Raw genomic sequence first — 27955 nt, forward strand, 5'->3', positions numbered from 1 at the left:
TTTGATCTTCTTGGCCCTGAAATACCTATTCTGCTAAAAAAAAAAAGTTTTCCTTTCCCTGCATCTTACTCCAGAAGGCATTAAAGAAAAAAGAAAATAAAAGGAGCTTTACATATCACCGAGACAAACGACACAGGTTAAAATTTCTTTAAGAAATGCCATGGGGCTTTTCCCATACACGATCATATGCACAGTCTCACAACGCTCCCTGAAGTATCTTATGCCTGGAGCCCATATTTCCTTCTTGTTTCCTTTTTTATTTCAGTAAGCCTCAATCCAACCTCTCCACCTCCTCACCCTCAGAGTCTGCATCTTCTAACCAGTGACACTGCATGGCTAAAATTACCTTAAGTTCAAATATCCTGGTTTCCCACTGAAAAGATGCTCATCCATATAGCTACACTGCAAAATCACAGAATCCCATCCTTCATCGACAGGCTTCACAGCCGCTGGTCTGTGCTTACAGATAAACACTTAAATTCATCCTCTGTATATCAGGTCAGGCTGAGAAAGCGGGCTTCCAAGCAAAGGAAAAATAATGCCTAAAGGACCTTAACGGCGACCAAGCCATGCTGGCCTGGGTTCCCTCTGCCTGCCCAGGCTGCCGCCTCGCCAGCCGGAGGAACTGGCAGCTCTGCCAGTTAACCGGGCGCTTGCATACCCTGACCTGCCTACGCAGGGCTGGGGATGGAACTGCAAATAATCTGATGGGCTTGATATTATATCACCATCCGCCAGCTCGCCGGCAGTGGGCAGGTTATTTTGGTTTGATTGGGATTAGGGGAAGGAGAAGGTTTTATTTTTTATTATTATTATTTTTAAAAAAGGAAAAGGAGTCACACACACAGGTTTAATGCATCCCTCTTCCTCCACCGTTGCTTTTAAAACTCTAGCGAGCCCAAAAGACATGCTCAGATCATCACCTACCTTCCATCATGGTGGCAGAATTGCATTCCTCAATTTCCAAGGAGCCTGAAAAAATACAGGAGAATACAATCCCAGTTACCAGATGCTTAATGTAAGCCCTTCAATCAAGCACCTCTGATCCGCAGTTTGCTTAGCTGCTGGAATAACAAGGGGGGGGAAAAAAAAAAAAAAAAAAAAAAAAAAGAGGTGCTGAGCCTAACGGCAGGCCATGGATGCTGCTGTGCCTGTATCACCTCCAGGATCACAGGAGGATGCTGAGAGAAAGGGAGGACGAGCCGGGCTCGGCTCCGGCGCTGCCAGCGGCGCAGCAGGTCCCTCCCGCCCCGCACCTCCTCACATGCGCGCTCGCTCCCGACACACACCCCCCCGGGAACACACCAACCTATTTCCCATTTCCCCCCCACTTTCACCAAAAGCATAACCCCTCTTCGTACCTCGTGACGCACTTCCCCTCCCTCTAATCCTATTGCAGCGGCTGGGGGAGCCAGATTAATTACCAGGCGCTGTCAGATTAGGCCAGCTAGGAAGGGGGGGCGGGAAATAAATCCAGCCTGGATAAGGCAGCAGAGCTCGCTCCGGTGGCACCGGGTGTGAGCTTAGGCGTGCTCAGTGAGCAGAAGGGCTGAGAGCTCGGGTGCGCATCCGCGGGCGCCAGGCCCCTCGCCTCTCCCGCAGCCATTCAAGAGAGAAATCCATCGGGCTGACGTCACATCACCAGCAATTAGCCCCGAAAGGATGATGCGGGAGAAATTTCTCCCCGACTGCCTTCCAAGAGTGCCTGGGAATTAATTTCACATGAAGAGCAGCCAAAGCATCACCAGAGCAGGGAACAAAAGAGGCTGGGGAGGGAGTGAGGGGGGGCTGCAAGAGCTGACCCCCAGCCTCTGCCTGGGACACCCTTTGCCCGGGGGCGCCCCATCTCCCATCACTGTGGCCAGCAGCAGCTGGTGCCACTACTGCCCTATGAAATGCCACACAAGCCAGAGACTATGAGCCTGTCCCAACAAACTGCCATATCCCCCCATTTCTCTCTGCTAGCCACGGTATCCAGCCCCCTGGCACAGAGCCTCACCTCAAGCCAGCCAGCCCTGATAGGGTGTGTGATCCTCACCAGCTTCAAAATAATTTCTCAAAGCTGCTACAAGGGCAGGGGGGAGTTTGGCTGGAGGTGACAGGTAATACCAACGCAGGAGTTGCATGGGACGCTACTAGGATTACCCCAATAAACGTGCGAGATACAAAACTGGTTCTGGTAAAATTGGCTTTAACCAGCTCCAAGTTTTCAGTCTTTTTTTTTTTTTTTCTGCCAGGAAAGAGGCTTTAAAACCCCTTACACCTGCACTGAAGTAGTCCCCAAGCACGGCCGTGAGAACAGGAGCCGTGTCCCTGGCACATCTGGCACCCACTGCTGCAAGGGGTGGCAGGGATGACCCCATCCCAGGGGCAGAGGACACCCAGGCCAGGGTTGCATGTAGGTCTCACCCTGAGGCCACCACAGCAGCTCATTGCCCAGCAAAGACAGGAGTTATGATCATCAGCGCTAACCTACACGCACAGAGGAGCTGCCTCCCCCCACCGGGCACGACAGCAGCGTTTCAGCACAGCCAGCCTATTTCAGCACTCACAAATGCAGCTTTTCAGCATGGCTTTGTATCTGTGATGGAAACTTAACTTCTGTCTCTCACCCTGCATTGCCATTTTTAGGCCCCAGCCCCATCAGCCACACACATTTCTCAGGACTTCATCCTGCTCACGGGCAGGGAAAATAATACCCACATCATTTTTCCCCATTCAAAAAGTCTCATTTTTCCCACTAGAAAAAAAAAAAACCCACACCAGAAGGCAAGCACCTCTGAGGGTTCAGTTAACACCAGTGGGGAAATGAGCTTCAATACCACATCATCAGCTCCAGCATCAAGTGCCCCCAGCCCCAAAGCATCTGCAGCCCTCACCCATCCCTGCCAGTAAGAAGCTGCCACATGCCTGGGCAGAGGGACGGGATTATTTAACAGATGGTTTGGTTAATCCCAGCAAGGAGCACCTGCGAGCTGTCTCAGCTGCCTGCTTTTCCGGTGCAGGCAGCGGGCTTGCAGGGAAGGGTGCCCAGCACCTTCAGGAAATCTGCTTGTAATCCCAGGGCAAGCACAACATGCTGAACATTACTCCACTGTCCCCTCAGACCAGCCCCAAACCTCCCAAGGAACTGGGCTGGCACACATGGCAGGACACCCAGGTGAGGGGCACACACCTGCTGTGTCCAAATCCCTCCCAGACACACCAAAATAACACTGATCTGAAATTCACATAGCTGTTGCACAGCCTGGCACAGTGCTGCTGCAGCCATCCTGCATCCCAGCAGCTCTGCTTCCAGCCGAGACAGACCTGCCAGCCCACCTCCCACAGTTCTCATAATGCTCCCCAGCAGGGCTTACATTCCTTAAAAAAAAAAACCAAAAACAAAAAGAGCTGTAACTTCCCCTTGAAACCCCCCCTCCCAAGCTGGGAAATGGGTAAATCAGTGCTCTTCACCAAATTCCTCCATTTTGGTGCTGAGCTATGGCAGCCTCTATATCGCACCAGCACATACTGCATTAGCACAGGTACGAATCTCAGGGGTTATAGCTAACGACAACGCAGCTCCAGCTTTGGTCAACTCTGCAGGATGTCCTGATGTTATGAAATAATTCTTGTCAAGTAGAAAAATTAAAGTTTGTCTTCCCAAGGGCAAAATTAACCCCTCGCTAATCACCCCATGAACCATCTCCCTGCACGGGCTCTTCCCAAAGCCAGGAAGCACAGGGAGATCTGAGCCTTTGCCGGAGCACACCCATCTCATTTCAAGGTAAAATTGGTATTTAAGGATTTCCAAACAATTTCCAGCCACACTAGCTGACACATGGACATTTGTCAGTGAAAGTGCTGGAAATCTTAGGTGGCTCCTGCAGGATATGCATTAGGAGGCTGCAAGTAAACATCAAGAGACGAAGTCAATGGCCTTAAAAAAAAAAAAAAGAAAATGAAAAAAAGGCAGAAAATGAGTCACTGGAGTGCATTACTCATATCCGAGCAGAGTCATGCTTTAGGTACATGTGACAAGCGCCGTGGTAGCAAAGGAGCCCAGCTCGTCCGCTGGCCAGCCGGGGACACAGTGCCCCAGGGCGGGCAAGGAGCGTGGGGTGCAGCATGGACAGGGATTTGCTAAATAAAGCTCCAATCTGCCAGCCTCATCCCTGCACAGGATCTGGCCCTGGCAAATCCCCCAGCATTAATGGCAGTAACGGGCAGCCAGTGGATTGTTTACATCTCCGTTTACGTGGCTCCACAACCCTTTTGCTAAACCGTAATTAAACCTTTACTAAAGATAAGCTCATCCGTTTATCTGTTCCAGGTGGAATACCCAGTGGACAAGGCCAGAGCCTCTGGCAGCCTTGCTACTGATAGCTCCCATCGCCACACAGCACTGGGGATTTCTCCCCCATCACCTGCAAAATAGACTTCCCAACAAAATTCAGCCATTTGCCTCTTCCCCTATAAAATTAGTTTCTTCCATGCAGGGTGCTGGAGGTCAGTGTGCATTTGCTAGAGGTTATAATCCCTAGGATGCAGGAGTCTCACTCTGAACATGGACGTTTGTGCTTTGCTGTAGGACAGCTAAAGGCAAATGCAAACTATTACATAGGCTGCCATTTGGGCTCTGATAAAGTGACATGTTTAGAAGATTCTTTGCTCAAAAGGCTTCTCCCTACCAGGAAAGGAGGCTGGTAGATGCAGGGCCCCACCAGAGGCATCTTGCCCAAGTCTCCAGTGAGCTCAGGAGGGTGTGGAAGCAGCACCAAATGGGCTCACACAGCCCCCTTGGAAACAACAGACCTGTGAAGCTGAACCGAAAAAGGCCATGCCCCAAGATGCTACTGGGCTCAACCACCCTGCATCATGTTTTGCACAGCCAGAGCGTTGCACACGCATCCACAGTCTCCCTGTGGGAGCAGTGCTAAACCAGCTCAAGGAGCTCACGTGAGCAAGCCCTGCCAGCCACCAGGCTCCATCTTGTCCCTTCCCACCTGTCACGGGGAGCTCATTGCTGCCACTCCAGGCAGAAGCACCGGGGCCATGGGCTGCCCTGCCCTGGCCAGGGCTAGAAGGAGGAAAGGAGCAGCACCCGCCCGCTTCCCTGCGCATCCCCTGGCACGGGGCCCCTTTCAGGACGCAGCTGCTCTTCACTCCACAATAAAGCCCGTTACCTTCTGCTCTATTAGTTTTTTCGCTCTATTCATCCCGGGTTTTCCCATGCACAAAGAGTTGCCAGGCCCTTTCCATCTCAGTGAGCTGCTGCAAGGAGAGATGCAGGAGCAAGCCCTTGCCCGCAGTGCTCTAGCCCTTTGGGGATGCACACTCAGAGAGGCAGGAGAACCGGATGGGGTGCCTGCTTTCCCAGCAGGGCTGGGGAAAATGTGCGTATCATGCATTTTAAGAGAGACCCAATGCACTTGGCTCTCCTCTGGATACAAAGGACAGCAAATCTTTGGCACCGATGAGTCTCAGTGGGGATGCAACAGGAGTGGAGCACAGCACAAGCGGCTGTTTGCCCAGCCCCTCCCAGCCTTGCCAGCCCTCTCCTGCCCACGCATCTCCACGTGCTGCCTCTTGCCTTCCCCCAACATCTGTCCCCACCAGCACACAGGGAATTGGCCCTGGGGGGCACACAACCACAGCCAGCCCCTGAGAAACACCCTGCAAAAGGCTCTCCACCCTACAAAGCACCCCCCCCAAACCACCCAGCCTAGGCTGAGAACCAGCAGAGCAGCATCCCACAGGACCCCAAACCACCCTCAGCACAAGCAACCCCCCCTAATCACAGCCACGGCACAAGTCACAACAGGGTTGGGAATGGGCAGTGGGTCCCCTGAAACTGAACACGGTGTCTCATGGGACCAACTGCCTCCATCACCAAGCACGAGTGGGACACAGGAGGCAGCCAGCACTTGTGCGCTGGAGCCATCAGGCCCACTCAGTGCCCCCAAAAACTCACATTTTGCTGAGCAGGGCACCTCCACCAAGCAGCAGCCAGGTGCCCCCACGGCACAGGGGCGTTGGCAGAGCAGAGGCACACCATGCACATTGAAGGAGTGACTTAACACCGCCAGAGCCAACTCTGCCTTATTTAATAGCTATCATGTAAGCAGAGGTAATTAGGCTACACCCTGGGGCATAAAGGCACGATGGGAACCCCATGCACGCCCTGCAAGCTGCTCCTGCCAACATGGTTGGGATTCCTGTTCCATATCACTCCAAATCACACGGCAAAGAGGCGCCACATTCAAAAATGCCCACTTACCAGCACCACTGGTGGAGTGGTGACCAAAACCCACCTCCACCCAGGCAGGGAAAACACCTTCTGAGTGCACCACACCAAAAACCACCTTCTTCTACTCCCTCCTCTTCCTCTCAACAACCTCCCCTACACCAGGACCTCCTCCTGGCCCCTACCTACACCACTGCTAATCAGGAGCTAATCAGGCTAATCACCTGCCCCAGTACCCCAGCACCACACCACCACACCCCAACAGGGACGAGGCACAGCTGAGAGCTGCCACAGGGGTGCTCTGGCCCTGTCATCCTCCTGCAGGGGTCTGAGCCGAAAACCCTGCCCCTGGAGCTGCTGCAGCCCTGCACACACCCAGGTTGTCACCGTTTCTGGGCCTGAAAGGGACAAACTGTCCAACTGTTCAGAAAAGAGACGGCAGAGGGAATAGTGTTAATTGATTTTTTTTTTTGATAGAAAGAAGGCTTTCAGGAACACTGGAAAAGTCCGTGTGTGCACCACAGGCATGGGGTTTTGCAGCCAGTAGCCTGCTTCACACCACATGCCTGGTCCTCAATATTGTTAAGCCCATTTTGGATTTGATCACTGAGGTATCAGCCCCGAGTGTGCTTTTAGGATGGGAATGTGCCTCTGCATATGCCCCTGGGCATGGGGTCAGCACTGCACCCTGGCTCCTGATGCCTCTCTGGGCTGGGGGCCCCAACCACCCCATGTCGCAGCCACCATCCCCAACAGGCACCGGGGGGTGGGAGCGGGGATGAGCCCCCCTCTCTGGGAAGCCCAGCCAGGATCTAGCCCCAGGGCACACACACACAGGGGAGCCCCCAAAATACCACTTCACCCAATTCTGCCCAAATAGACATTAATTTAATTTGAAATGCTGCACCCCAAGGGTGGAAAGGGAGACCTAGCAGCACACAGCAGGGGTGGGGAGGGCAGGCGAACCAGGCGTCAGCTTTCAAATGTAAAATGAACCCTACAGGAGCAGCATTGGCTGTGGGTATTTCAGAGAAACTTCATGCGTTTGGACACTGTTCCCTCGTTTGACATTAGCACAAATAAAAGCAGGCTCCAAGCTTCTGTGCTGTTCCCTTCTTCCCTGTAGCTTAAGCATTAGCTTAATTACAGTATCAATTAGCAAGGGGGAAAAATATCAAAGAACAAGACCGGGATTACCCATGATCTGCAGCAAAACAAAATAAAATGAGCCAAAGATGTGCTGCCTAGCACCTGGTTTCTGCTCTGGCGCCGGCTTGAGGGGGGCTCCACCCTGCGGTGCCAGGGGGAGTGGGTGAGCACAGCCCTGGGTGCCCCTGGGTGCCCCACATGCTGCCCGCTGCCCCCAGTGCTTGCCTGCACGCACTGCAAGACATAGCCACGCTGCCACGCTGCCTGTGATGGGAAGCCCCCGAGGAAGATAAACTGGGAGTTTTTGCACTGGTCCAAATCCAACAATATTTCAAACACATTTTTCCCTCTAGGTGTGATGGCTTATTAATTTTAAATAGTTTAAAAAACCCAGCCACCTTGACCATGCAGGAGCAAACTCATGCTCCCTGGGAGCAAGGAACAGGGCTCTGCTGCATCCTCACAGGAGCTGAACCAGCACAACCCCCATGGGTCCAGCAAAACCCGGTGCAAGCCCTGCTTGCTGCATGGGTGGGTGCAGCTCGGCCAGAGATGAGGCTGGCATGGGCACCCTCAGGGAGCACGTCCTCCCCCACCCTCCCCAGCACCCGGGCACCACCCAGTCACGCTGCTGCTTTCTGACAGTTGCCCGCCTCGGGCTGATTTCTTTTTTTTTGGGGGAAGGTTTCAACCCAAATAGCTCAGCTGAGAATGAGGTTATGGAAAAAATATGTTATTTTAATGCTGAAAATATTCTTACCACTGTTCTGCTGCAAAACCCTCCTACCTCTGCTCCCCCAGCCCTAAGAGTGCATTTTGGGGCTGCCGCAAGGATTTACCTGCAGTTTGCTGTGGAGAGGGCTGTTGCTCAGGCATCGGGGTGCTCCTATGGGTGATCGCCCTGGCTGCTGCGTAGGTATGGCACCCACCCTGCCCAGGAGCCTGGCGCAGGGTCTGCAGGGGCACGGGTAGCCCTGAGGCGGAGGGTGCTGTTAATGAAGACCTGTGGTGCCCTGCGCAGGCAGGAGGGAAAGTGTTTGCCCTTGATGGTTTCCAAAGCCCTGAGAAGATGCTCTCCATCGCCCTGAAAAGGGCATGGTGTCCTGGTGTCTCCTTCACCCTTTGAGGGTGTTTCCAGACATCTGCTGCAGGCTGGGTGGGAGCACGCTTCATGGAGACATCATGGCCAGCCTAGTTCAAGGCAAATGGAAGTCAAACACTCAGCCTTATTGCTGCTGCAGTGTGTAACCTCAAGCCTCGTGACTCCCCACCTTTAATGTGGTGGCAATGTCATGTTTGGTCAAGCACCCGTAAATGCCCTTCATGTGGTTGCATCCTCCAGCCACCACCAACATTGCCCACATTGTCAAGGAAGAAACATTAACCCCTCCCTTCTAAAAAAATTATTTTTCTGCAAGACCCATGTCGTAAGACTCTATTAAAAAATGTGGGAGCTAAAGGCAGTGCATGTTAGACGGGAAGAACAGAAGGTGGGAGACAAAGAAGTTGGGCCATGGCTGGGTGATGGGTCAGACAGGTTGGTTTGGATCCCACCAGCTGCACTTGCACATCAGCACAGTGAATGAGAAACCCTGAGCCGCTACGGAGCAAGACAGAGCGGTGCTGGAGCACACTGGAGCATGGAGAGGGCAGGGGCTCGTGCTGGGAAACACCTGTGCAACCTGGCAGAAAAGGCAGAGAGATCCCCAAAGGTGAGCACTCCAAAGCAGGCCTGGAGTTGCACCTCCAGCTGTATGGGGCTCCAGCTGTGCATGGATCCATCTGTGTGGGGATCCAGCTGTGCTCAAGCACTGGCTGTGCTCAGTTTCCAGCTGTGCACTGCTCCAGCTGTGCACAGCCTGACTATGCGGGATCACAGCTGGGCGGGTCTCCAGCTGTTTGGGGCCCAGCCATGAACTGCTCCAGCTGCCTGGGTCTCCAGCTCTGCGTAGCTCCAGCTGTGCTGGACCCTGCCTGTGTGTCCCCCCACAGTGCATGTCCCTGCTGTGTGTCTCCGAGCTGTGTCCCCCGCAGTGGACATCCCTGCTGCGCACACGCCGGCTGGGCCATGTGCGGCGGTGCGCTGTGCAACGGCTGCGGCCTCGGCAGATGGAGCTGTACAGCTGTGCAGGCAGCCCTGCGCAGGCAGCATGGGAGCTGCACAGCCGTGCAGGCAGGATGGGGCTGGTGGTGGGCTCTGCAGCGGGCTGAGCCCCGTGCCGTGGGGTCCCGCGCTCCCTGGGGACGGCTCCATGGCCCTGCACTTGTCACAGACTAAAATCAGTTCGCAGTGCAGCAGTGACCCCCTCCTCAGGCCAGCTAGTCATCCTGAACGCTGCATGGCGCACCCTGAGCTGCAGCATGCTGCACCCCAAACCGCAATGGGTGCATCCCGAAGTGTGGTGTGATGCCCAGCCAGAGCACGGCCGCTCCTAGGGCCTATGCCAGGCAGCGAGGCAGGAGGGTGGCAAAGGTAAAGGAAAAAATAAACCACAACTATTTCATGTAACAAAAATCCTCTGCTTGGCCCCACCCGAAGCTGGTTTAAACACAAGCAGCTGGGGCGGGGGGGACCCAGGGGAGCTGGGGACCCTGTGTGGGACCCACAGCAGGGGCTGCTGCCAGCAATCACTCCCTCCTGCAGGGAAATGTCTTCTGCAATATATATGTATTTTTTAATTGCAGCAATCTTCTCTCTGCAATGAGAAGCTTACCGTGGGGATGAGGATTGTCCCCAGGCTGGTCCCACTGTCCCCTGTGGGTCAGCCCTTCACCAGCACCCCTGCAGCCCCCCAGATGGGTGTCAGACTGCAGCTGGCCCAGCTGCTGTCAGTGTTTGGCCCCTTGTGCATAATCGCATCGCCAGCACAAGCTGCACCCAGCTCACAGCCTGTGAATCCAAGCATTCCCACCAGTAAGTCATGGGGTGGGTAACCCCGTAACACAAACAGGTGTCCCAGAAGACTCTGGGCAGATAAGGGGGCTGCAGAGACCATTCTCCCCCGCAACAAGGATGTATCTCATAGCCCCACATGGGCCAGAGCTTTGCTGTCCCCAACCTCCTGCAGCACTGCAATGACACAAGTGGTGATGGCATCTGACCAGGATGGCAGAAACACCTTCCAATAGACCAGAGACTTGTGCAGCAAGAGCAGGGGTGGGGATGCCCTCAGGGATGGGGAGACCTCAGGGGTGGGCTTATTGTGTCACCCCAAAAGGGATGTTTGGGAGAGCAAAAAAAACCTAAACGCATCTTAAATCAAATCAGCTGGGCCACAACTGGCCTTGTCCTTCCCGGCCAGTCCTGGGAGGATCCCAGCCAGCACCCCTGCTGCCAGACTATGAGACCCACCTCCCCTTTGCACAGAGGCTACCGGTGCCGTGAGCACTTGGGCTCTGTTCCAGCACCGCAGACTCGATAAAATCTGTGCTTTGTGCACCAGCCCCCAGCTCCTTCCTGTTTTCGACTATGAAACTGTCAGTGTTTTGGATTTTCATTTCTTTTTTTTTCATCTGTAGTACTTTTAGGTGAACTCTAAGCCAGTGGCACCTAATCTCCTCGGCTAGCGAACTGCTTCCAGCACTTTGCAGATCCTTACCATTGGATTATAGCCTGGGAAATGCTTCTTTCCACTGGTTGGCACACAGAGGGACACAGCGCTGTGGTCCATGTGTGCTCAGGGACATGGGGCATGTCCCATGGAAATGTGATGGACACAAAGCAAACCTTGGTGGGGCCAAAATGCGAGCAGAAGCATTCAGCTTCCAGGCACCAAGCACCCATTGCAATAAAGGCACATTTCTAAAGTCTTTTTTGCTACTTATGCAAACTGGAGGTGATTGCTGTGGCTTCAGCCATACTCATATTTGGCATTTGGTGGCCCCAGTACAGGGACCTGCATCCCTGTCCCCACATAGGGCCGCAGTGAGGGGCACGGGACACCCCCAAATGCTGGCCCAGTGGTTTGCCACAAGGCTGCCACTGCATGTCGTTATTCAGACGAGAAATCCACACTCCTGAAGCACTTACTCGGAAGAAACCCAAGATTACTTCAAGACTTTTCACTGGTGGAGAACACCATGAGCCGCTCAGGCCGCAGCAGGAACCAGCACCGGCTTGCAGCCACTGCTGCAGTGGATGGCAGGTGTGAACACCCACAGCTCGTCCCTAACTCCTATGGACCAGGGGGAAAAAGGAACATGGAAACCTGGCCCCACACCCAGGAGAGCAGGCACAGTGCTTGTGCACCATGGGAAAAAGCAACAGAGCTGGTTTATTATTTTATTTCTTTGCATCATGGTTTCTATTAACAATGCCAACCTCCAGGTCAGAAGTTTCCTGGCAGCAGCAGGGGCTTCACAGGACCCTTGTGCCTGCGATGCCGGGAAGCACCAGCTCCGATCCTGGTGCAGAGCGAAGAGTGGCTCATCCCCAGGATGACAGCTGTGGGCGGGTTTATGGCTGGTGGAAATCCCCCCTGAAAACCCAGCCCTATAGACTCAGCAGGAAACTATGTCCGCGAAAATGGCTGCGACTCGGCCACTGCTGAACTAGGGGCTGTTGGTGATACCCATCACTAATGCTGGCAGCAAGGAGGGGACAACATGTGCTCCCCCTCATCCTGCAGCCCCAAGGCTGGAGGTCCTGAGCCTATCCAGCTGGGCTGGGGTCCTGCACTGTCCACCCCCCCCACACCCCAGCCCCTCCCAGCCCCAGCACCAGCGAGCATTGCACACCCCTGTTGCACACCTGGCCTGCACAGCCCAGTTGCATTCCCTGGTTGCACGTTGCAGTTGCACACCATGGTTGCACGCTGCAGTTGCATACCACAGTTGCACAGCTGGTTGCATGCCGAGTTGCACACCTGGTCACACGCCCCTGTTGCAGACCTAGGAGCCACCCCCTCTCCAGAAAGGCACACTTTCTGCACTGTTTTCCTGCAAGTTTTATTTTTCATCCTGCTTTCCCCCAGACTCTGAGCAGCGGTGATTTCCAGCCCCTCTGGGTGCAGCCAGGGCCTGCTGGGGGTCACTGGAGGCAACACAGCTGCATCGGTGGGGTGACCACTGGGGAGGGGGAGCAGGCACCCAGCAGCACTGTCCATCCGGCCTAACAAGCGAGGAGGAAGCACCACATCGCTGCCTCCACGCGGACGTGCTTCCGATGCTGAAGGAAACCATGCAAACCCCACGGGGTGCTTGGGGCCAGCAGGAGTTTTGGACGTGAAGATGGTAAAGCAGAGCCAAAATGTGTTCCTCAGCCCCTGAGGAAAGGAGGAAAACTGAGCCAGCAAGCTGCCCTGCACCTGAACTGAGATTTCCCACCCCAAAAATGGAAGGAAAACATAAGGGATTCGGGTTAGTTTTGCAACGTAGCTGCCATCAGAGCATTTTTGCTGCTGCTGCTGAGAAGGAGAAGTGAAAGGAAGCTGTTTGTTAATTCAGCGTCAGAGCAACACGAACCGCGTTTGCATGTACTCATGATGAAGCCGTTTCCTGGCAGAACTGGGTCATTGGAAGGGAAGGAAAGCAAGCAAGTGAAGGCTGGCAGAGTGGAGGGGAGTGCGGGCAGAGAGGAGGGCGCCAGGGCAGAGGACCCCGTGCCCATGTGGGCCCTGCACCCAGGCACACCACCTCCCCCCTAACGTGTCCTCTGGCGGTGGGTTGGTGGTTCGTCTGCAACTTCAGCATTTTGCTGTTCAAGTTGGCCACTTTCTTCACCCAGAACTGCAAATGTTTTCCCAGCCTGATAACCCATCTCCCATCTTTGCACGTCCCTGGGAGCTGTGGGCACAGCCGGATGCAGCCACCACAGCAAAGGCAAATGCAAACGATGCACACGGGTAAATTCACTGGAAAAGAGAAATTGGTATCAGCACCACCAAGTTTTCACCAGTGGTTAAAACCCTGGCAAGGCACTGGAAGAAATGCCCTGGTCAGCTTTGTGGCCAGCGGGCGTGGGGATGTCCCTGCTCCCAGCGAGGCGGGCACCGAGCACACCCAGCGTTAACGTCAGCTTCCAAGTGCAGGGTCAGCTGAGGTTGAAGCCCCTTCCACCTGGACAGGAGGTGTTTTCATGACAGTGGGTTGGTAATCGCTGCTCTTATGAAGTGCAGCATGGGAAGGCAGACATGGGATGGGGGACCTGTGCTTTCCCGCCACTTCATTTTGGAGCCGTGGGGTCTGGGAGACCCACGCGGTGCCACGGCAGCAGCTCCTCCAGCATCACCTGCAGTGAGGGTGGCCCAGGGGGAGACCCCAGTGGCGCAGCGTCCCTGCCGTCCCCTTGCTCCCCCACTGCCTGCCGGCAGGATGTTTTTTTACTGGAAAGTCAGTTGTTTTGGGTCAGGCCAGGACATGAAAGCATCCCGCGAGCTGGCCCCAGTGCCGCCCCGCGCCAGGCAAAGGCTGCACTGCCGGCTGCGGCCATCGCCTTCCTGTCTGCACCGCCTTCCTGTCGCCGCTGCCACCGGCACCAGCCCTGCTCCGCCGCCGGCTGCCGCTCAGGAAGGCAAAGGTCTTGCAGCCGGCATGATGGAGAGGGTGGCCGTGCCCTCTGGCCACAGAAACCCTTATCTTCCTGTTCGTAAGAGAAGGGCTCCACGTGTCCACTGGGTTTCGGCCACAGGAGGGTTCAGTTTTATTGTACCCCTGGTGCCAGCCGTGTCCCAGACAAGCACAGCGAGTGCAGGTGCCTTTGCTTGCAGCTGAGATACTGCCCACACCAACCTGTTAAAAAAAAGCAGCACGAAGCGCCGCAGGCAGGGTCATGCTTTCGTTTATTCACTTCATATAAAAATCTCTTAAGAATGCATCTGAACACAATATATAATACTATAACATACATTGTGTGAAACTTTTGGAAACAATAAAATAACCACCTGGAACAATGCAGTGTTCAACAGACATACAAACCCATTGATCATGCACAACTGTGCTATTTTCATTAACTAGTTAGTCACAAGTTGGACCAAAAGCTTGAAACATATTTTACAAACTGAGATTGACACTGCTCACGATGCCGGACAAGCTTTGTCAGAAGAAGTTTCACAGCACAATTATTACATCAGTTCACATTTTTGTCATAGAAATTCACATTGGGTTGTTCAGAAATTGGAACGTGACATTTAAAAGCCGGCCCGTTCGCGGGGGTTTCTTTTTTCGGTTCCCCCCCTCTAAGTTTTCAGCACTCCCAACTGCTCGCCCGCTGCCCTGGGGTCCGGTCCGTCCCCCCCAGCTTGCCACGAAGACGAACCCCCTGCAGGCGGCTGCCACCTGAATGCCCTTCCTGGGTTGTGTCTGTCTCTTCAGCTATGTTCAGGTTCTTGTATTTTATGCAATACAAAAGGTTACAAGAAAAGAAGGCAACTCTTATTCCGAGTTTTCTACACAGCTAACATTGCCGCCGACAGGCAATGTTAATTCATATAAATTAATAACTTACAAAACATTACAGTATATACATTATGTAATAAATACACTGTTATAAACAGTAATGGAGGTGTTAGAGCTCAAGGCAGTGCAGGAGGAGGACGGTGGACCTAAACCTAGGAAATGTGAACGATAGGCGCGAGAAACACAAATATCTGAGCGTGCAACTTCCACTGAGCCACGGAGCTGCCGAGGGGGAACGCACGTCACACGCTGCCTTATCACACTTACTTATATATGTACTGCGCTGTGCCATGGAAAAAAACTACCCTCTATCCTGCGCACAACAAAAATAAAACCCTGTTGAGGAAAAAATACTGTTATTCCTAGCAAGCGAACAGAGATGGTGCGTGAAGGCATGAAGTGACTTTAAATGGGTCACCTGGGGTATTAAGAAGACGATTAAAGGTGCAGTAATGCAAAACAGAGGGTTTCCCTTCTATTTAGTCTGTAAAAGTGATTAACTGCAATAAAGTGACAGGTATTGCCCATGAAAAAAGGAAGACTGCTTCTTGTAACAGGAAGAATCAAAAAAGTATCTGGCAATTTTGAAACACTTTGTGTCACTTTTTATACTAAACTCCATGTATTTAATTAATAGACTCTTGAAAAGACATGAAAGTGTTTACAAAGAAGGCACACAGGTCTGCAGACAGGTGGTCAGGTGGATAGGTTTTATATGGAGAGTTATTAATCAGTAGTTTCTAGCAGTCTAACTGGTATAAATTCCAAAACTAACAGTATAAAATCTCTCAGTTGTGTGTCATTTACTCTTCAGTCACGACCCAAGCCAGCTCCAGGACAACACGATGCTCTTAGCTGACAAGGCTTAAACCACAATGTAAATCACCTGTTAATTTCCTGAGCAATCATTCACTACATGATCTTTAACCCTGACTCCAATCTCAAGTAGCTGGGAAGATCTTTCAGCCAATGTTAGACACAGGCCTCAGACCCAGGCTGCAAGCTAGTCCGTGAGACTGCTTGCATGCTCATTACGTGTTTAAAATCCACTCACACAGGTACGGCACATTATGTGTCGACAGGAGACGTATCTTCTGTCACAATTTCTATGTTCGCCTCCCTCTGTGAATCCTCTTCCCCCGGGCTGGCCATGCAGAGTGTCTTTGTATTGCTGAAGTAGCCAGTGCTCTCACCATCCTTCTCTGGTCCATCCGAATCCTCCTCCTCCAACGTCAGTTCAAACTGGAACTTCTCCATCAGGCTCTGACAGTCCCTGCCCCGCTCCTCAAGCGGAGGAGACGGGCTCTGAGGTATCATGCTCTGGTACCAGTTCCTGTTGTCCTCCAGCGTGTCCAGGATGTCCTGGGCATCGGGCTGCACCAGGTCAGCCCACGTCTCCCAGAGTGGATGGACAATGTAGTCAATGAATCCCACCTGCGAAACACAGGAGCATACACGCTTAGGGGAAGGGAATGGCGGAGAGCAGATGGGTGTCTAAAAAGCTCAAATGCTGTTAACGCATGATTTTTTACAAGCAAAATATCCACCTCAGAGCAAGCCCCCAAACCAGCACTGTCTACTTGCAGACATAACCATCTGATACTCAAAGCTGCACCCACAACGCCGGACTAGGTTGACATCTTGTCCAAAAACAAACCCTGGATGAAAGTTTAACTAAAAGCAGGAGCCACCTGGAAACAAAGCCATGCAGCTGCCAATCCCATCCTTGGCTGCATCCGTGATTTTAAATATCCTTGTAGATGTCTGCTCCTGACTAGCAGCTTGATCCCTGCCCTGCAGAAGGCGGGGTACGCCATCGCTCTGAAGACAGAACATCCCACTGAGGGACGCCTCTTACCAGCTGTTAGTGCAGAGAGACATTTTAGCCGATCATTGCCTCTACCCTAAGCAATGAGGAAGTTTGCTCTGTCTCAGATGGGATTCCCTGACGACGGCGGACAAGGCTGGTGCATTTACGGCAATGCTGCCATTACCCCAGGGTATGCACGTGGCTGGCAGCTGTGAAAACGCAGGGCGAGCCGTCCTAATGCCAAATGTCACTGCTTTTATGGACTGAAGTTTGACCTTTAGGTGTATTTTACTATGGTGTGTATTTTGTACCTATTCTGAACCGTTTCGTGGTCCTGCGTCTTTAAACACTTCAACATTTCTCTTCTACTCTGCCAAAGCAGCCGCTGTGTTTCTCTGTGGAGCAGGCCCTGGTAGAGATTTCCTTTCCTTTCATTTTGTTTTGGAAAGAGCGCGGAAAGCAGGGCAGCTCATCCCAAGAAGTACTGCTCCCGCACAAAGGCGGAGAGACCGCTGTTGCCCGACTCCCATGGAGTGACGTGCCAGCGGTGGAAACAGTGAGCGTTGTGGCTGAGTCTGTCGGTCCTTCCGCCGGTTGGCGCGTAAGCTCTGAGCTAAATCATTTTTCAATTGTCTGACTAAGAGGACGTACGTCCAGGATGGAGAAAACTGAATGGCCATAAAGAGGATTGAAATTCTTCCGTCTTGGCAGATTGTGTCACTTCTCTCCTCGCTCTGCTGGACAACACTTCTGTGCAGCAGGAAAATGGCTCTCAAAGGGGCCAGACTCAACGTGCAGATGTTTGCTTTGGAAATCACACATGCCTCCTTCAGACACAACAGGATGTCAATAGAACCATTAACATTCAATTGTAGCATACTGTTGAGGCAGCTTAAACAAAAAGGTGATGAAAATTTCCTGCAGCACATGTTCCGGAGAACTTTTTAAAGTGAAAAAAAATTTCTGTATGGCTAGCTGATGGCTTCGCCACCACCCAAAACGCTCAAGGGCTACAGAGCACCAATGGCTAGGGATCCGTCACTTCGTAGCCAGGTCATTGTTTCTTTAAAGAAACATCCTGAATCATGGAATAGCTGGCCAGGTGGCTGAGCCCTGATCTTAAAATATTTTGGCGCAAAAAGGTACCATCTAGACCTTTGAAATACTTGCATACTATTTTCCCAGCAGTTCTCTTTGTTTCACTCCAGAACGGACATGCCACCTCCCTGTCTCCTTTGCCACTAGTTGGGATTTCCATGGTAGTGATTTTGTGCAATTCCTGTTCTTTTTACATAGAAAAAAATGCCATTTTGAAACCTCTGTGAAGTGCATATGTGAAGCAAAAAATTAATTGGAGCTCACATGCGGAGCACATCAGCATTTTCTGGCCAAGCCTGGCCGAAGGAGTCATTTCTTGTTAGGTTAACAAATAAGACAGATTTTTCCAACAAAATCACCATGCGGTTGAGTGAATAATTTTGAAACCACTTGGCTTAGCCCTAGAGGACATTTGGAAATAATTATCATCAATTTTGTTACTTATTCAAGCTGAAAAACCTTGATGATGACTTGCTTGAGTCATTTAAAAACAACAACCAAGACACCATTATATAAAGATTGGAATATGTTTAGGCAAACATAAATTACCGGCTTCATTACAGACTAACCGGGTGAAATTTTATGGCCTGTGCTACACAGGTCAGGACAAAATCTGACCTTGAAACTGTTTAATCTATGATTCAGAACTGGGGATGAGCCAGTTAATCTCAAAAAAACAAGACATATCCAGCTCCTTTTAAGGTTTGTATTGACATAAATGAATATTTCTTTGACTTTGCCTGGCACACAGCAGCTCCATCAGACCTCTAACTTAAGCGGCCAGATCATGCACTGCAAAACTGTTCTGCACGAGGCTGAATAACGACTGACATCCAGACTTTTGCAGTGTCCTGAAGCAGATCTCAGCTGGGAGAAGCTCCTAACCCTGCAGTACAATGGGGCTGGCATTGCTATAAATGTCTAACACGGCGTACAATGTCAGTAGGTTTAGGAAGTGCTAATTAAGGAGGCTGGGGGGCGTGAAGGCAGAAGAGACCTGGCAGAAGGGGAGATCAGAATTGCACTTTCAAGCCTGGGGAACAAAAGGAAACCAACTCACTCAGGAGACTGGGACGCAAACAGGGCAAGATGAACATGCATTTGGAAATGAGGAGATGCCAAGGGGTACATAAAGGAGTCTGAACAGCCTTGCCAGTCTATATGAGCTTCAGGCACAGCTGGGTGTCAGGGTCAATCAGAACCAACCCTCTGAACAGTTGGCTGTTCGCCTAATTGTGCTAGAGAAAGCAGATGAATTTTGTCTATGCTTTTAAAATACAATCTTAGGCAGTACAAAAATGCAGCTCATGGCCAATTACCTGTGATTTTTCCACTGACGCTGTGTGTTTGTCACACATTGGACTAATTTCCATTCCTCTTTCTCGCTCTTTGTCTCCCTGCTGGAAGAACTCCTCCATGATCCTGTCCGTCCACTGCCGGTACAGTTCCAGAGACTTTGTGGGATTACTCAAGTCCGCACAATGTACCATATTTCGGAGAACCTGCAATTACATTAATCAGAAAACTCATAAAATCAAATGGAAAAAGGACGGTTTCAAGCTGTATCTGCTTGCTTAATTCAGAACATTTAACCACAAGGCTCTTCGATTATGCAACAGCGTATAAAAATACTAACATCGTAACATCTCTGCACATAAGACTAGCTGCTATGGCCCGCTTCAAAAGTAAAACACGCTGTATGTTTTTCAGACAACTTGATGCTTACACAGGGTGCAGTTGTGGCCATGTTCATTACATCATATAGGTTTGGTTTTGAATGCAGGTGCTTTCCACCATTCAAAATTTATTTCCATGCTCTCAGGTGATTAAATGCTCCTACTTTATTAAATGAGTAATATCCCTTCCAAGCACACAAAAAATGTGCCTGAGTAACTGTGGCCACAAGGATTTAGACAGCAACCGAGTGACCTGTTTTAACATCAGCAGTCTTAAGTAAAAATGTAAGGAGAGTGTCCCTATGAATCTGTTCTTAAGAAGTTGGCCATCAAAATGGAGGGAATATCAGGATGTATCTTGTCCTACTAACTACGTAACTCTCTTCCAGTACTGCTTTGTCGTTTCAGTAAATCAAGGATTAGATAATATAGGGAACAGACTGTACATCACTAATTTCACCCCAGTGTGAGAGTTGCTTTAGGTATGGAGTTACAAATTAAATTCTTGCAATCTCGCAGTGCTATAGCCATCTTGCTATAATGCTACAATAAATAGGAGAAAGCAGCAAGGAAATTCAGCAGCCCTCAAAAGCTCAGCCGTACAGATTAACTTCAGAAGAATGTGCATGTTTGCAGTTCCATGCTCTGAGTGTTGAAAACATAATCCCCTTTACCTAAAAGGTATGGGACCACCTTGTACCTCTTTGTGGTGCAGAAGAAAATGATTGCTGAAAATGTAGGTCAGTAGCTTCTATATATGGTCCATTTAAAAGCCACGGTAAGAACAGGAGCATGGTCTCTTCAATCCTGAACAAAATACTCAAAATCCAGGAAATTTGGCGGACGTACCTGGATTCTGTCTGTGTAGTTGTCCAGAAGGAGGACTCCCGAACTGGTGACTTTCTTAGTTTCCACCATAGTCTTCAGATCAGCTAACAGACTCATATGCTTGGACATATCTGTCGCCAATACCTTTACAGAAGTGAAAACACAATCTCAGTATGGGCAACCATACAAAGAAGCCAGTTTTTTGTTGCAGAAGAGGAGCAGGATGTGCATATCTCATACCATGTCGATCACCATCTTCCTGAGCGTCTGACGCTGTTTCTTGGTCAGGTTCTGGAAGATGTCACAATGCTCCTCTTGAAGCAGTTTGAAACCCACAGCGAGATGGTGGTTCTCCAAGACGGATTCATCGTTGTACATCAGGGCTAGTTCAGAATCTAGCAAAGCAACATAAGTATGTCACTGCAGCATGTGAAATGTGTAATTTCAAACAGCAAACGCTTGTCCTGGGTACTGAAATGTTTATCTGTATGCAATAAATCAGGAAAAGTTTTATTTTTTTGCTTCATGTGTGCCAAGAGCATGCAGTTTTCTAATCTGAGCACACATGTATATAACACAAACAGCCCTTTGCTCAGTTCTAATGAACAAAATAGTACTCGGTTGACTTAGTTACAGGCTTCAGAATCACTGACAACAGAACGCGTGAATCCTACAAATGCACTTTCCAAAAAAGAACAATAGCCATGTTTTGGAATCAAGATACATGCTTAGCCTGTTGAAACACAATATGAACCACAATATTTAGCTTTATCGTTGTCAATAGCAATAGCATAATTTATCTTATATTAATGATAAAATTTGCACTCAGGACTGGAAGAATTATTATGTGTTAGCAAGCAGTAATATTCACTGGCAAATTGCACTACAATAGCTTCCTTCTTTAGGAATTTAATTTTTAATTACTGCTTTATTTCAAAGCATATAACTAGTTTACTGCACAATATTTTGAGAAAGCAATGCAGTCTGAAAGTCTTAATTTGTGACCTTGTTGTAATGGAAAATGCATTTCCATTAGTTTCCATTATTATTGTATTTGAAACAAAACTCACTTGTATTAATAAGAAATTGATTGGAGACCCCGGGGTGATCCACATCATGAATTGCAGCTGCAAAAATTGCAGCAAGGATTTCCAAATCAGTGAAGACAGCCTAGGAAGGAAAAAAGGAATTTGTCAAAGAAGTCCTGATGTTTTTTTTCTCAACAGTTTGGGAGGCTGATTTAGAGAAACAATTTGTGCTCTTTAAATTAGTTTTCTGACTCAGAAGAAAGGTCTACAAGCAGCATGTGCTCTTTAAGATGAAACAGAGATTACAGGCAAAGCTGCTGCTGAAATTTCTTAATGGTGACTCCCCTGGCAGTAAACTGAGCCCTCCGAAGAGCAGGCAGCACATTGCTTTTTGCAAGTCTGAGTACTACTGGTGATTGACTCAGCTGAAGGTTTTCTCCTGTGTTCACACAGGCAATGTGGTGCTTTTTAGCCTCCATCCCACCTTTAAACATGAGGACTGCCCAGCACAAAGCACTTAGCTCAAACTAGGTAACTCACATCCAGCGCAGGGGTAGAGAGCAGAACATGCGTGGACTGGGCAACATCAGCAGCATGGAGGCTGTTGTGGTAAGCTACGTCCGAATGGTAGTGGTCTTCTAGCGTCATCATGTACGTTACAAAAGTGTCTGATGAGATCTTGAATGTTTTTAGTAGATCTCGCTCCTGTGTAATAAACGGTACAAGCATACATGCATATATCAAATAAGGATGCCATACTGCAGAAGGCAACAAAACAGAGAGCAATTAGAAGTTAAAATAGTGTGGTAGAAGAACAGCAAATTTGATCAGAAAATCACGAACCTGAAATATAGCGTACATAATGCAGGTGAGCGGCCTGTTGTGGGAATACCTTGCAACATTAAATATGTTGAGACCCCACTTATTCAGATCTTCCAGTTCCTTTTGAAAGACCAGAAAGACAATGGTTACAATATTTTTCAAGACAATTCTACATTTATCACTTGCACCACATCTTTTTCATTTTCCAAAAGTTTTAAAAATATGCAAATTCAATCTTCATTATGGTAATTATGTAAGCGCATGAACACGTGTACTTAATAAAGGACACGAACACGGACTAACTGTGAAGGGCTGATGCCAAAGCACTTGTACAAGGAGATGACATTTCTCTGTGTGGCAGGGGAATTATCTGTGATGTGTTTCCTTTCCAGGTAGCAGGAAGAAATGCCCTGATGGAGACAAAGGCCCCACAGACAGCTTGCTGGACATAGCGTTGTTACATGTTCCTGTGCTTGAGAACTGCTCTCCTCAGTCTTCAACACATTTAAAAAATTATTTTAGGGACATTTTCAAGGAATTTATCAATATAGAATATGCTGTTAGGGCCTGGTACCATTAACTACAGCATTTTTAATGGCCACATCACTTTGAGGGTACCAATTCCTGTTTTACAAGTAGGGGCAGTTGGTCCGGCCGGTCCATCCCCAGCTTCCAGATAATAACGATTCTCCCAAAACTGCAAGAATCTGTCATACCTTGGCCAGATGGTCTTCCTTTTCTGTTTTCACACCAAATCGTGAAATGCTGGTGTTATTTAAGCTTGAACTATGCATTAATTTTTTCACTCCACTGATCTGTGTCATGAGCTGCTGTTTTTTCTTCTTCTCTCTGTCTTTCTGAGTGGGAGAAGGAATCTCCACATCATTCTGCTTGTCTGTAACAAATAAAGGTGAAATGACTCAACACCGTTTGCAGTGTGAGCACCCATCACACCACCCAAAATCAACCCTGCTGATTAAGTGGCTCTGCACACCAGTTCAAACCCATATGTTTCTGCTGGGGACCTTGTTTAATTTTGGGACCAAACTGAACAAAATCAAAGCAAAACATTCATATAACCTCTGTTTGCCCTCTGCAAGACTGAACCTTCCCACTGAGCCCTGCTGGAACATAAGTGCCAGGCTGCTTGCATCGTAGCCATTTTCAAGCTGCCATCATACGGGGACACAGCACATGCCCAGGAGCTAGCTCCCCATGCCTGAAGGGCACCAGGTTCTGCTTATGGCTAGATCTCAATTTTTACTACCTATATTCAGGAACATATGCATTCAAACAACATTTTTTTTCTCAATATAGTACATAAGGACATGTTTTCACATTCACTCTATTGACACTTATTAGGGCCAAACCCATCTCTATACCCCCTGCTCTTAAACACCAACCCAATAATGAATTGGTGTTGCTGATTTATTAAAGGTTGCCCTTTACAAATGCATATAGAATAACATACAATGCACAGGCCATATTGCTATGGTCATGCTCAGAGATAGTGACAGTATTAGTGCACATTAAGTAGGCACCTAGCTGGGCACAAACTTGGCAGTGGAGATGTGTTTAATAAATAAACCTATCCACGTTTACTACTTACTACCTTTACAACTGATTTATCTGCTGCATTAAAATGGAGCTACAGTGGCTAATTACTTCCATACTAACAATTTTTTTAATGAACTTTTAGAAAAGGCTACTATAATGTCTTTGCACCTTCGCATCTCTGAGGAGCTGTGGAGGGACTAGGCATCTAGGCATTAGTTACTTTTGCCTTGGCTTAATTAAAAATCTCTAAATGAGAACTACCAGTGTGTCTGCAACACTGCAATTAAGGAAGAAGCCATTATTCACAGCAACAGCTAAGCTGACATCAATGGGTGTTTCCCTGGTGTACTTTTGCTGAACAACAGAAGGACTTTCCTCTCTAATCTCCTTAGCAATGACTTACATTAAGGGAACATAAAATGGACATTCTTGAATAGAAATATCTATAATTTGTTAAATCATGTCCCCATGGTGACGGCAGCAGCAACACCCCTCACCCCTTAGGAAAGGGCATGTGCTGAAAAGCCATCATGATCTCCCTGTTCCAGTGTTGTGGCCAATGATAAAGCCACCGTTTTTCATCTTTGTCCTTCGTATGGATCTAAAGCTGGCATTCTTGCGCTCACTGACCAAATGGTGACTCCAGGACTAACCCCTCTGCAGAAGACATCACTTCTTGGTGCCTTCCTCAGTGCATTTAACAAAGTCAAGAGAATGAATGAAGTAATGTGATCTGGTTTTAATATTTACAAGTTATCCCTATCTAACAAAGACTGTTTGGAGATAAATCAATGTCCTATCCATGTATTTATTTTTTGTTTGTTTGTTCAACTTCCTCAGTTGTAGACTCCCGTTGATTTTGTGTGTTCATTTAATTTTAAACCAAATTTTAGTGGGGGGGAAATGTAACAGCATGACTTCCTAAAAAAGCTTTAAGATCCTTTTAAAAGCTTTACTAATTTATTTTTAATATGAGCAATCAAGTTGCAGTCTGGCCCAATCTGGAATGCCTGTACCACTTGGCATTAACACGGTCCTAAGTGGTTGAGTGGCCCTCATACTGCCACAAAGCCACTACAGAATATGAAAGAAGAAGCAGAATAGGAATGAACAAGACCATTGTCAAGACCTGCAAGGGGAAACGCAGTTACCTGACCCAGCCTGAATGCGGGGAATAATACAGACCCATTAGCACCAGCAGTGCCTTCAGCTAATTAGAGCTTGCTGAGATACAGACTCCACTAACTTGAGTGTATGTGAGGTTTATTAGTTTTATATTAGGTCCACAGTATCAAGCCACATTGGGTATTTCTGCGGCAGCACATCCTGCTCCAGACATATATGCCTACTGGGAAGAGCTGATAAACAACAAACTCCCTGAAAATGCCATGGTGGTCATGATCCCTGGCGCTCTGTGTACGCTCCAGGCTCTCCAGCTGAAGAGGTGGCCTGCTGGCTGGCAGCTAGGCAGTCTTGCTTGTATTCCCTGTATTAATTCATGTTCTGGATGTCATGATTAAGCTGAGTGATAAGACAGGGCCAATGGATTCCCACAAAGCAGCTACAGGCTTACATGGATTATTAATGATGTGATGTGTCCTAAATGCACGCAGTAGTTCCAGTTGCAACCGGCGATTGAAATCACTTTAAAATCCCTTAATGGAAATAATTGTTTGTCATACAGTGAATGTGTTCTGGGCTAATCTTAACCACTAGGCATGTGTCCCCCACGAGCTCCGGCATCCCACATACACTCAGAATTTTAAGTTGTTGGACTCAGAGATGTGTATGTGAGGGTCCTGTGCTCAGCTTTATTTTATATGCAAATGGTCACAAATTCTAAGCTGCTTGAAAACACAGAAGATTTTATTTTTCATAACAGATATATTCTATAAACACAGAGGATTAATTCATGTCAGTAGTTCTATGAGCTCCAGCAAAACTAATGAAATGCAAAAGATTCTCTTTATTCCTTATTATGACTTCCAGTGCAAAACAAGCAAAGTAATATATAAAATATCTGGGCTGAACCTACTTGTCTGAACCCCTGTTTCTGAAGGGTGAAGATGCAGCTGTAAGAGGCAGTAGTTGCAAAGATGGGCAAAATGCAGTTGGGCTTGTGTGACTTTGTCCTTTCCATAAGGTCAACACAAAAATCAAATATTGCATAATGCAGCTACCAATAACTTAATTCAATGTGAACAGAAAAACCTCCTGATTTGCGGAAGGAATTCTTCTGTGGATAGACTTATTCAAACACTGTGTTATTTTCCTCCCCATACCCATTTCAAAGGTGAAAAATCAAAACATTTAGATAATGCTCTGTCCCAAAGGAAAACTCGGCACAAGCATTGACTGGTGGGTCTTAGGCTGCCATTAATTGTTATCTTTGAGTCACCCGAAAGCTTGGGATGCAATGCCTTACCCAGGAAAGTGTTGGAAATGTACTCGGACACCTGGTTGCCAGAGCGGCTCATCTCGGAGAGGTGTGTCAGCTCCCGGTTCAGCATCCTCTTGAACTGGGAGGGGAAGAGCACATACACAAAGACTGCATTTTTCTGGATGCTTTTCCAAATTAATAGAGCTCTAACTGTTTCACAAGCAAGTCCACAAACAAGATGTTAAAAGCAAAATTCTGGAGATATTTGGAACAGAGTCAGTGACATATGGTTTCATTTAGATACTGTTCAGCATCATCATGACTAGATATTTCTTTTCAGTACACTAAACTACAAAATTAATTTCCTCTAAAGATGCATATTAGATTTTACTGTAACAAATGAGAAGATAATGTCTCAGGTGATCTCTCTGAAAGATCAAATTCTTGTATTGGTTTTAAATTCTACACCCTATAACCTTCTTTTGTTCTCAAGTTTATAAGTTTGCTCCATTTTGAATTATGCAAGTAAAAGGCAATTGCGTATGTTCAGAACAGAACAGAGGAGAAATATGTCATAAATCTGAAGATCTGCTTGGATCGTTACGGTAAATGTAGATTCAATCATTTGTTCACCCAGATATAGATGCTATGATCCTCCTAATTTTCTAGTCACACATTTTCATTGTTGCATCATTTTACCCCACAACAGTGTATTCCCAAAGGGGGAAAAAAATTTATATACATGTACGCTGCATGCACAGTACACACATGGTTATCTTTTGCCATATAGTACACATAAATAACCATTTTTAAAGCATGTTTTCCTTATAGAGGTTTTATCCATGCAATACAGAACAAAAACCCAGTCATTTATAATCCTTCAGGATTTAAACCCACCTTAATATAACCCCAAGATACAGATAACAAATAGTTTGCTTCAGGCATTTTGGAAAACTCCACACCACCGTCCACAAATCCTCACGGAGAAATCGCCGGTCAGACAGGAGAGCTCCTCGGGCACACGGACACCCCCCTTCCCCATTCAATAAAAAAATAAATCAGCGTTCATCAAAGCCCGAGATCCCCCAAAGCCCGGCAGTTGCTAATCCCAGACAAAGCCATGCTTGGCACAGCATCTTTGCAGAGGGCTGAACGTGGGTGTATTTGCTCGCAGGAGAGAATAATGAAATCAGGGACTGCACGAAGAAACGAGAACTAATCCAAATGTATTCAGCTGGATGGCTGGAAGCACTTATGAATTATGAATCGTCCTGGTTGCTTAGTTGGCTGAAGGGGGTCCCCACTCCACATTAGCCTTGCTCAGCTGAACTGGATGACAAAAAAATGATGCTGGTTGCTGGGGGGTTGCCAGCTTTAGTAACACAGCCATCTTTTTATGAGGAAGATTAAAATGGAGGAAGCTCTGTGCATATTTAAGTAAGTCAAAAGTAGGCAGTAGTCTCTTCTCCATTTCTGCTTTTTTTTTAAATCCCCTTTATTACAGAGACTGAGGATTTTCAAAGCAAGTATTCACATATAGATTTTTAAAAGCATAGTTCTTCACATTTTCAGTGTGATCATGAATTTTTTTCCCCTACATGCTAAAGGCCGAAATGTAGCAATGTAGCAAAATGTACCTTTACAAACTGGAAACATTTTTCAAGGAAAAGGTATAAACTAGCAATAACCTTAAATCTGTAATGTCAGTCTGCAATCACAATATAAGATTTTAATAACTTCTTTCTTACAACAATATATTCACAATCCAAATTTCAAGGTTTAATCATTACTTCAATTTTTATTTTAAACTGAAATGCAATCACTTTATTAGGAAGCTGTAGCTTTCCTTTTAGCATCAAATCAAAAGCAAAGCACATTGTACTGTGCATGCGATACAGATCACAGCAAGGAACCACAGCTGATGGGCAGCAGCACTCATATTCCTTGTGGATGTCCTTGGTGATTGCTGGCTGTAATACACCG

At 48.3% G+C, this 27955-nt stretch overlaps 2 protein-coding genes across 3 annotated transcripts in view; both read right to left on the minus strand.

The window, feature by feature from the left end:
- SGIP1 (SH3GL interacting endocytic adaptor 1) overlaps positions 1 to 1548 on the minus strand; it is a 60519-nt gene extending 58971 nt beyond the window's left edge. The window contains exon 1 of the mRNA XM_064454863.1: positions 928 to 1548. Within this exon, the coding sequence (XP_064310933.1) occupies positions 928 to 937 (10 nt within the window). The 5' untranslated portion in view covers positions 938 to 1548. The remainder of the gene's footprint in view (positions 1 to 927) is intronic.
- A 12592-nt stretch (positions 1549 to 14140) lies between these two features.
- The window catches only part of PDE4B (phosphodiesterase 4B), a 192491-nt gene continuing 178676 nt past the window's right edge, over positions 14141 to 27955 (minus strand). For both annotated transcript variants that reach the window (XM_064454875.1, XM_064454874.1), the window contains 9 exons: positions 26018 to 26111; positions 22752 to 22930; positions 22057 to 22155; positions 21754 to 21918; positions 21256 to 21355; positions 20426 to 20580; positions 20207 to 20329; positions 19001 to 19183; positions 14141 to 16207 (listed from right to left, as the gene is read on the minus strand). In XM_064454875.1, coding sequence (XP_064310945.1) covers positions 15842 to 16207; positions 19001 to 19183; positions 20207 to 20329; positions 20426 to 20580; positions 21256 to 21355; positions 21754 to 21918; positions 22057 to 22155; positions 22752 to 22930; positions 26018 to 26111 — 1464 coding nt within the window. In that variant the 3' untranslated portion in view covers positions 14141 to 15841. The remainder of the gene's footprint in view (positions 16208 to 19000; positions 19184 to 20206; positions 20330 to 20425; positions 20581 to 21255; positions 21356 to 21753; positions 21919 to 22056; positions 22156 to 22751; positions 22931 to 26017; positions 26112 to 27955) is intronic.

This window comes from Phalacrocorax carbo, chromosome 6 (assembly GCF_963921805.1).
Source record: "Phalacrocorax carbo chromosome 6, bPhaCar2.1, whole genome shotgun sequence".
Taxonomy (NCBI): Eukaryota; Metazoa; Chordata; class Aves; order Suliformes; family Phalacrocoracidae; genus Phalacrocorax; species Phalacrocorax carbo.